The sequence below is a fragment of the Pipra filicauda genome, unplaced genomic scaffold (genome assembly GCF_003945595.2).
Source record: "Pipra filicauda isolate LSUMZ 115617 unplaced genomic scaffold, ASM394559v2 scaffold709_size287848_pilon, whole genome shotgun sequence".
Classification (NCBI taxonomy): Eukaryota; Metazoa; Chordata; class Aves; order Passeriformes; family Pipridae; genus Pipra; species Pipra filicauda.
In genome coordinates, this window is record NW_024104875.1 from 276,747 (window position 1) to 285,561 (window position 8,815).

At 48.1% G+C, this 8,815-nt stretch overlaps 1 protein-coding gene across 1 annotated transcript; it reads right to left on the bottom strand.

The window, feature by feature from the left end:
• Window positions 1-2,058: 2,058 nt before the first annotated feature.
• Window positions 2,059-2,786, bottom strand: LOC114002347 (protein Wnt-9a). Its single transcript, XM_039389115.1, has one exon. The coding sequence runs from the start codon at window positions 2,784-2,786 to the stop codon at window positions 2,232-2,234; it is 555 nt and encodes a 184-aa protein (XP_039245049.1). The 3' UTR covers window positions 2,059-2,231.
• Between the last annotated feature and the right edge of the window lie 6,029 nt (window positions 2,787-8,815).

The following is an 8,815-nucleotide window of genomic DNA, read 5'->3' on the forward strand; positions in this document are numbered from 1 at the left end:
AGTTTCTAGTCCGTTTATTTTTTAAACCATTAGATAAAACTGCTCGTGGGTGACTTTCAAAGCACTGCATCCCTCTCCCCTCCCAAAAACTGGGAGACCTTCCTGCGAGGTGGAAGGCGGAAATTCCACCGTGCGTGGATCCCTCCTCCTCCTCCTCCTCCGGCGCTACCCAAAACCTCCAGAATTGTACAGCAAATAAGAAAACGGCCAAAAAGAGCCAGTTCACTTCACTTTGCACGGTGCCATGAACACCCCCCGTCCCTCCCCGTGCCCCCAAATCAAGATTATTTGATGCCAACGAGCCAGGCTGGAACTGCAGGTTATTTGTTACCAAGAAAAAGCAAAACAGATCTTTTCTCCTCCCAGTAGATGCACAGGAACAGCTTAAATTAGTGGCTACTGTTTGTGTGTGTGTGGGGGGGGAAATAACGAAACTAAACAAAAAAATAAGGAGAAAAAGGCCTTGAAAAATAATGGTCCATCTTGGAAAATTGCTCTCATTTTCCTTGCTGATTTCCACTAATGGCGGAAAAATTCCTCTTTTGAGAAAAAGATTGAATGGCTTATACAAAATTGATGGAAATTGCCGCTGGACAACGAAAAATTGCCACCAAAAATCAAATTGAACGCCCTCCACACTCCATTGTTTCCTTAGGAAGCTTTGTTGAGGCATCCACTGGCTGCTTCCAATCCGTTTTTTTATAATGAGTGAAGAATATCGTTGCATCAAGTCCTGGATTGTGAGTCTCCTCTTCCAAGGAAAAAACAAGAAAAGCTGAAGGTTGTCATCTGTTTCACAGCACTGGGATTGATCTACCACTGCAGTCAAATTCCTGCCTTCTCTGGCCACTTACTGTGTGTCCGTTGGTTATTCCAAATCCAAGAGTTTGCCTTTTTGAAAGTACAGTTCTCGAGCTAGTGGTTAAAAAAAAAACAAACAAAAAAACCAACCAACCAAAAAAAAAATAATCTTAAGGTCGTAGGGTTTCCATACAGCTTGTGTCATGTACCACTGCCATGGTTGGGAGAAAATGGAATGATGACCTAGGAAAGGAAAAGTCAACTCCTCCAGAGGTCTGATCCAGGCCCAAACTGCTGCTGTACAAGGCAGGCCAGCCCTGGGTTCCAAGAGGCACTTGGATTTCTCTTGTCCTCCTCCAAAAACACGCGTCCAAAATTCAGCCGGCGTAAGACTAAATATAAAGTTCCAGATCCAGATTCCTGAAGCGGAATTACCACAGGGCGAATATTCCGTCGGCAAGAGGTGGGAAGAGGAGAGGGGAAAAAAAAAATCAATCATGCACAAAAATGAGACCGAAGTATCTAGTGGTTCTTAAAAAAAAATATATATATAATAATTAGGTTTAAGACAGAGATAGTGCTAAAGAACCTGCATTTGGAGGAATTGTTTTAAATAAAGAATATGTGGTTGGACTGGAGGGGACAGGCACGGCTGGTTTTCTACTTGTCTTCCCAACCTCTTTCTTGGATACGTTTCTGTCTGCAGCGTGGAGGACCCACGAGTTTTTGGGGCTGTGCTTGGTGACGACGCACGTGGAGCTGTCACTAAAGAGCTGACCCTCCCAGTGGGTCTCTTTATCAGAGCCTTGTTTGCTCTCTGTGCAGAAATTCCACTGGAAGAACCATCAGGAACCATCATTGCCCAACACCCCTCTCTCCAGTTTCAGGAGAGACGAACGATCACTTTTCGCGCCGGAAAGATCTTTCTTTTTGTACCTGCTCAGCTCTGCAAGCAGCCAGAGAAGCTCCAGGAATAAAGTAGTACGGATAATTTATGCCAAAGAGAATCTGTCAGCCCGGGAGTTCATGGAGGATTGGTGAAAACCACCAAGATGTTCCCAGGAAAAACGATCCGTCAAAACTGCGTGGACGACTAAGGTGAAGGTCCACTGGTGTCTAACCCCAGTGGGACAGGCACTTATTTCCACATGGTTGGACCTCATCGAAATTCAGTCTACAGGAAAACAACACCAAAAAAAAAAAAAAAAAAAACACCAACGAAAAAAAAAAACAAAAAAAAAAAAAAAAATAAACCAAAACAAAACAGCAACACAGCTGGGTCACCTGTACCCTACAAAGTGCTCATGTCTCAACACAGCGTTCAGATCCCAGAGGGTCCGTCAAACCCTGTTTGTCTCCGTGCGCGGTTCTCCCGCCGCCGAGGGTTCCCCGCCGGGCAGCGGGAGGGTGACGACGGCCGGGCCCCCCCGTCAGTCCTTGCAGGTGTAAACCTCCTCTCTCTGGGTGCACTGCTTGCACTCCACGTAGCAGCACCACCTCACCTGGCACTGGCACGGCCGCGTCACCACCCGGCTCTGCGTGTTGTGCCCCCGCCCGCAGCAGATGCTGTCGCAGTTCTTGTCCTTGTAACACTTCCTCCCCGAGGTGCCCGGCGAGTACCGGCTCATCATGCAGAAACTCGGGGAGTCGTCGATGTACACGAGGTCTGTAGTCCTTGGGATTTGATCGCTGTGCCCGGGGATGGACTTCTTGGGCGGGGAGATGTCCCCTTCCCCCGTGGCCTCGTTGGTGGTGCTGCCCACCTTGAGGGACGTCTCGTACTTCTGCTTCAGCTGCTTCCCGATCTCGTGGAACGGGGAGAGCTGCCTCCAGCACGTGCGGACGGTGCAGGACCCGGACACGCCGTGGCATTTGCAGGTTGTCTCCACCCCGGCCTTGATGACCTGCAGACAACACACGGGCCCCAAGAGACAATCAGTTATGGGGGAAGGAATCAAAACACCAACCGCATTGCTAGAAGACATTTCAGGAACACACCAAGCCGATGACAATTCAATATCTATCTGCTGGAAGAGGAGAGAAAAGTCATCCTCAGAAATCAAGACACCAAACAAAAAAAACCATTTGCTAGAAGACATTTCAGGAACACACCAAGCCGATGACAATTCGAAATCTATCTGCTGGAAGAGGAGAGAAAAATCATCATCCTCCAGGAAATACTTGTTCTAGAAGGGTCCTCGATTTCCAGAATATGACATTTACCTGCCAGAACTTTGCTTAATTGGCTAATTGACGGTACTAGAAAGGTGCACAAAGGTTGCCCAGTCCTGCCACTCATCACGTGGGCACAGATCTGAAACCGTGATGCAACTGAGAGATTAATATATATATTAACACTTATTTATCTATGCCAATAATAACACATAGATAAGCTGTAGTAAAAGTGGAAGAAGTCAGTTTAGTGGGTGTCACCTGCTCCAGAACATGAGCATGGGTAGCAGGAACCTTCTCCACACCACAACACACTGGAACCACCTTAAACTCAAGCAATTTGCAGCACAGGTTCAGTGAAAACATGGTTAAGCTGTGCTGTTCCCACCAGCAGTGACTGGGCTTAACATCCCACACAGCTCACTTCGTGACTGAGGAAAAACATTCACGTTGCTGAAATAAATATATATATATAAAAATATATAAACCCTCGAGAACAACAGCCTGAATCACCATCAACAAAAGCAGCTGCTCCCAAAACATCCAGGGAGCTTCCACCACTCCAACCTGTGTCCAGGATATTATTCCAGACTGTAGCATCATGTTCAAAAGGACTATTGAGTGCAAGGCTTAGTTTCATATCCTTTCTTAAAGAATTGGTTTTATTTATTTTAAAGTTCCAGCTCTTGCAATGGGCGTTGTCATGAGGAATAAGACTCATCTCTCAAGGCCCTCAAAAAAGAGAAATAATTTGTTCAAAATATCTGAAAGTAAATGTGTATGTCTAATTTATTCCCAAAACAAAAAGAAAGGGGAGTCTCCCTGGAGCAAAATGTCCAAACCTTGCTTGGGGAGAGCTTGCATGGGAATGGTTCTCTTCAGAGCACCACAAAATGTGAACAGAGAAGAAAGATCAGAGCCAGTGGAACCACAGTGTTCACACATGAGATGGAGGGAACAGAGAGACAAGGTTATTTTCAACAGCAAAAGCAGCACAGGGAGGAGAAGCAATATCGGGAAGGGAAGAGAAAACAAGGAGAGAGTCAATGGTTCTTGATCTTGGAGAGAGGCAAAGGTGGTCACAGCCCCTGGGTGCTGTAAAGGACCCCAAACCCATGAACTGACTGATGCCCAACAGAGGATCCCATCCTTTTCAAATGAGGCTTCAAAAAAGAGACTTCATGGCGCAAAAGCACATCCACCTCCTTAGGAATGGCATTGGAATGTCGCAGCCCACCTTCCACAAAGAGGGATTTACACCTGGGATTTACACCTGGGATCGTTCCATGAGAGCAGACACATGATCTGGACAGTCACAGATAACCTGCCTTCTGTCCACAGATTATAAACTGATATTTATAGTTCTGATTCTCCCTTCCCCCTAAAATAAGCTGTATTTTGACTTTAAATGGGCAAGGTACAACCACCCCCTAAAATAGCAGGTAATAAGGGTTTGTTTTACAGAGCTGGCTCCTAACAAGGTCCTGCTGGAAGTGCCCTTCCTTTGGGCATCTGTGGTATTTGACAAAGAAGAAAACAACCTCCCCCTCTGCCCATTGTGGCATCTGCCCACGTTGTGGCCTCCTGACAGCACAGGACTGGCTCCAATCCACTTCCTGACCATCCGGTTCTTAATGATTTGGCTGCAGGAATCCTGCTGAGCTCCATGTGCAAATGTGCAATAGGTCATGGACTCGGAATTGGGGCCTGGCCCAATCCTGCTATTCCAGAAACATTTTTAGAAAGACAATATGCATCGCAGAGCCCGGCCAGTGGTCACACTTCATTCCTGTGACAGCCAAGCCCTTTTCAAATGCAACCCAGTAATCCACAGTAGCATTCAAACGAGTGAGGGGTTACAGAGAGGGATGTGTTGCTGCTTAGAGCGCTCAGCTGGGCCGGCCTGGTTAAGGGCTGTCACGCTCTTGTGTGCCAAAGTGTCTGGCCAAGTCCACAAGAAATCCCACAATGTCAGACAAGAGTGTACAGAACACGTTTCAACACCGAGAAGGGGGGAAAAAAATCCAGCCCTCGCCCGCACGGTCCCTCATGAAAAGTCACATTTCACTGCCTGTCCAGAAGCGAGAGCTGAGTTCATGTGAAACAAAGCTCCTCCACCTGATTTCACACCCAGATCATCAGCAGAAATTGCTGAGATCCTCGGAGAAGGGCTGCACACTGCAGCCATTCATCAGCTCAGGCTTTTCTCAACCCTTCCACCCCCTCCTCGAAGCATTTGCATCTGCTCCACCTGGAGAAGGAGACGCCCACCATTGTACAGGAGATGGGAAAGTGAGGAACCAACGGGAATTGGCTCAGCTGGCGGACAATCTCCTGGATTTAGAGCTGATTGAACAGGACAGGGTCAGGAAATTCAGGAAAGGAACCTGGAGACAAGGTTGTTCTGGTCAGGAGCCACCTCTCTCCAAAGCTCTGTGGGAGAGCTGGCATTGCTGCCAGGGCATCCACATGGGGCCGGTAGACAGGGCACAGCACGTGTTGGAAAACCAGATCCTGATGGACTGGCAGCTGATGGATGGAGTCAGGAATAAGCATGTAGGTTTAGGCACTTGAATCACAGCAGCCACTGAGGCAAACATTTTAAACACCTACACTTGAGGAACACCTCTGAACTCCCATCTGACTCAGCAGAGCCAGAGCAGGGAGAGGATCCTGCAGCGAGGCAGCACCTGCTCCACTGAACAGCTCTCCAGGCTCCCACCAAGTGTCCTCACCACATCTCTGCTCCCTAACGAGAGCCTGGGGACCCAGCTCACACAGAGGCACCTCAGTTCAGCCATTTCAACCTGTGAGAATCCCACCCTCTGGGGTGAACTCAGGTGTCTAAATAACACCACTTCAAACAATGCTGCTGAAAAACATCGCTCTTCACCACCAGCTGCCCCTCCGGGGGTCTCTGAGACGGTATCAATGTGCATATTTAGGCAGATGAACTTATTCTCCTCATCTGGGCTCCAACAAAGCCCCTAATGAATCATAGCCTGGTTTTTCCTGACTCACTTCTAGCTCCTTGTTAAGCTGGGACAGCTTTGGTGTCATGCCCTGGTGGCCCAAAGCATAAAAGGTTCCCATTGTCCCCGTCCTCATGAATGCCCCGGTTCATGAAATCCAGCGCGTGGGTTTTCATATGGCCACTGGGCGAGCGTGGGGCATCCCAACCGCCCCATAAACCCGCTCCTGGAAGGACTGGGGAATGACTCAAGAATGTTACGAGGCAGCAGGAGTGAAAATCCTAGAAAAACCTCCTGCCCAGCAGCCTCCCCTGCTGCTGTCAGTCACGACGCAGCTCCCGCAGGCGACGCCTGACGGGGAACCGCTGCCCACGGGCCCCAAACCACCCACGAGCCAGAAGGAGTCTTGGCAAAGCCCTCCCGCTTCTCGTCTCGCTCCCCGGCTTCCACAGAGACCTTCCCTCCTCTTGTTGCAAGCTCCTGTCACAGGCACTTAAATCCACCTCGTTTCTTCAGGAAGCAGAGCAGGGTTGATCCAAGTCAGCAGGTTGCTTGGAGCAGCGCTGGAGAAAGCTTTCCTGGCTGGGCCCTGGGACAAATGAGGAGATGTCTAGAGCATGCTTTCAAACCTGGAGGGGCTTCCAGGACAGAATAAAACGGCTTTTATTACCCAAAAAGTCCTGGGGAGATGAGGCAGAATAAGATTTTATTATAAACTTATAATTTTGTGTTGAAGGTGCCTCATAATAAGGTAGTTCCTGCTTTCTTTTCAAGGCTTATCGTGGCTCAGAGCCAGATTTACTTCCATCCTACACAGACCTGAATCTCTCCTGAACACAAGGCATCACCACTGAATACTCATTTCATCCACACCAAGGCAATGGCCACCTGGAATGCCTCTGTTTTCTCACAGATGCAAGGCAGAATGAATTAAATTAAATCCAAAGCACAAAATATTTCATGCTCCCTCTGGTCCAAACTCCACAGCTACCACACAGCAGCAGAGTTGTAACTCAGGAGTAGAAGAAATAAGGAGTATCCTTTGAGTTATATGCTGTAAAGAGCTTCCACCATGACAACAAAGCCAAACAAAGACAACTAGCGGGTCAGGGACAGCATCACACACGGAAATTATGTCCTCCCTCTCCCCTCTGAACAACCACCTGGTCCGGTAGCCTCAAACAGAGTAGTCTGGGAGGGGAATGAAGCTTTTTGAGCTAATTAGCTTGACTTAGGGACACACATTCCCATTGATCTCGCTGTGAGAACACCAAACACCGAGGAAAACAAAGCGAGACAGAACCATCTTTCCTGGCGTTTGCTGCTCCGAGGAAATTAGATAGGGCTGCTGGACTGGCTGCCCAAATGGCTTTACAAGAGCCATGGGGAGCAGGGATCACAGCAGAGCATTGCTATGCAACATGTAATCCTCCCTCCCAACAATGGTTTCGCTGCGAAGCTCAGACTAAGTGCCCCCGTAATGATCAGTCTCAGACATGCTGCAACACACAATTTCTCAGTGTTTTAGCCGAGGACAGATTCCCATTCATTCCCAGCTGGGTCACGGGGCCCCGGCCGTGGTTTTCAGACAACGCTCTCGTCTGGGCAGCAGCAGTGGGAATTCCTGGGTTATGGCTCCGCTGTCGTCACGGCCGGGCTGCGGCTCCCAGGCTTCCGACCATTCGCTATGGTTTGCGGCAGAGGAGGGAGCGTTGAGCCACCAACACCCCCCCCCCCCGGAGCCAGCTCATCCAGGGAAAGGCCTGCCCCTGCTTCAGAAAGGGTTTTGGGATGCTCCTCCACGAATCAAACCCTTCTCCCATCCCCTCCTCACAGATCCCTCTCCGATTTAAATAGGCTTAGTCATTCCCTCAGCCCGAGTGTTACTGTTTGTTTGGACAGCGGCCACGGTCCCCACACAACCAGGAGACCAGACTTGTCCCTTAGCACTGGCCAATGCCTTTGGCTGGATTAGAAGCTTTCCCTTCTTTTTCCTTCTATCTTGTTAAAAAAAAAAAAAAAAAACTTCTGAGCCCGTTCTCAACTTGTTTTTTTTCAGAACAATTTTCCCTCTCCACCACCCTTCCTTCTTCAAAAATACAGGCACTCATATTTTAGGGACATATGTATTAAAATACAAACATTTAAGCACAGACAACACAACTCTACTTAAAACTGAGAATCTTAGAAGTGTTTTTCCCCCCTTTAGTATTCCTAATGTGCTTCACATCCACATAAACAATTAACTGGAAACACTTACGGACAACAGCAAGCAATGTTTTCCAGAGTTTTGATTTCCAGGCCTTAGAAAGACTTTGGCTGAGCCAGTGTCAGCCTGCAAAGAGGGAAAAATCCAGAAAGCATTCCATGGGCATTCCTACCTGTCATAACCTGCAGCAATTAATACCAGTGGTGGCCCTGAAAACCGATCTGTACATCGAGCCCAGGGCTCGTCTCAGGACGTTATCTTCTAGGTTTGGTTTGTACCTTGGTAAACATGTGATGGGATTTCTCCACTGCAAACACAACCCTAAAGAAGCTGCCTAAAGGATGCATTATGTCTCCTTTTTTTTTTTTTTGCCATGCAGCAACTGTCTTAAGCTCACATATTCGTCCCAAAAATACCAATTATTACGCATCTCGAGGGTGCAGAAAAAAAAAAAAAAACACCGGTATTAACATTTAAATTTGCCTGTCAGACAAACTCTGGAATTCGACTGGAATCATGTTTACTGGGAGGAACTGGATGGGACTGGATGGTCAGTGCTTGTAAACACAGTCTCTGCAACAGGAGACCAGGGTGCAAGGCTGTGCTTTTGCTACGCCTGTGTGTGACCTTTAGTGAGTCACTTAATCTTTTGGGGTCTCAA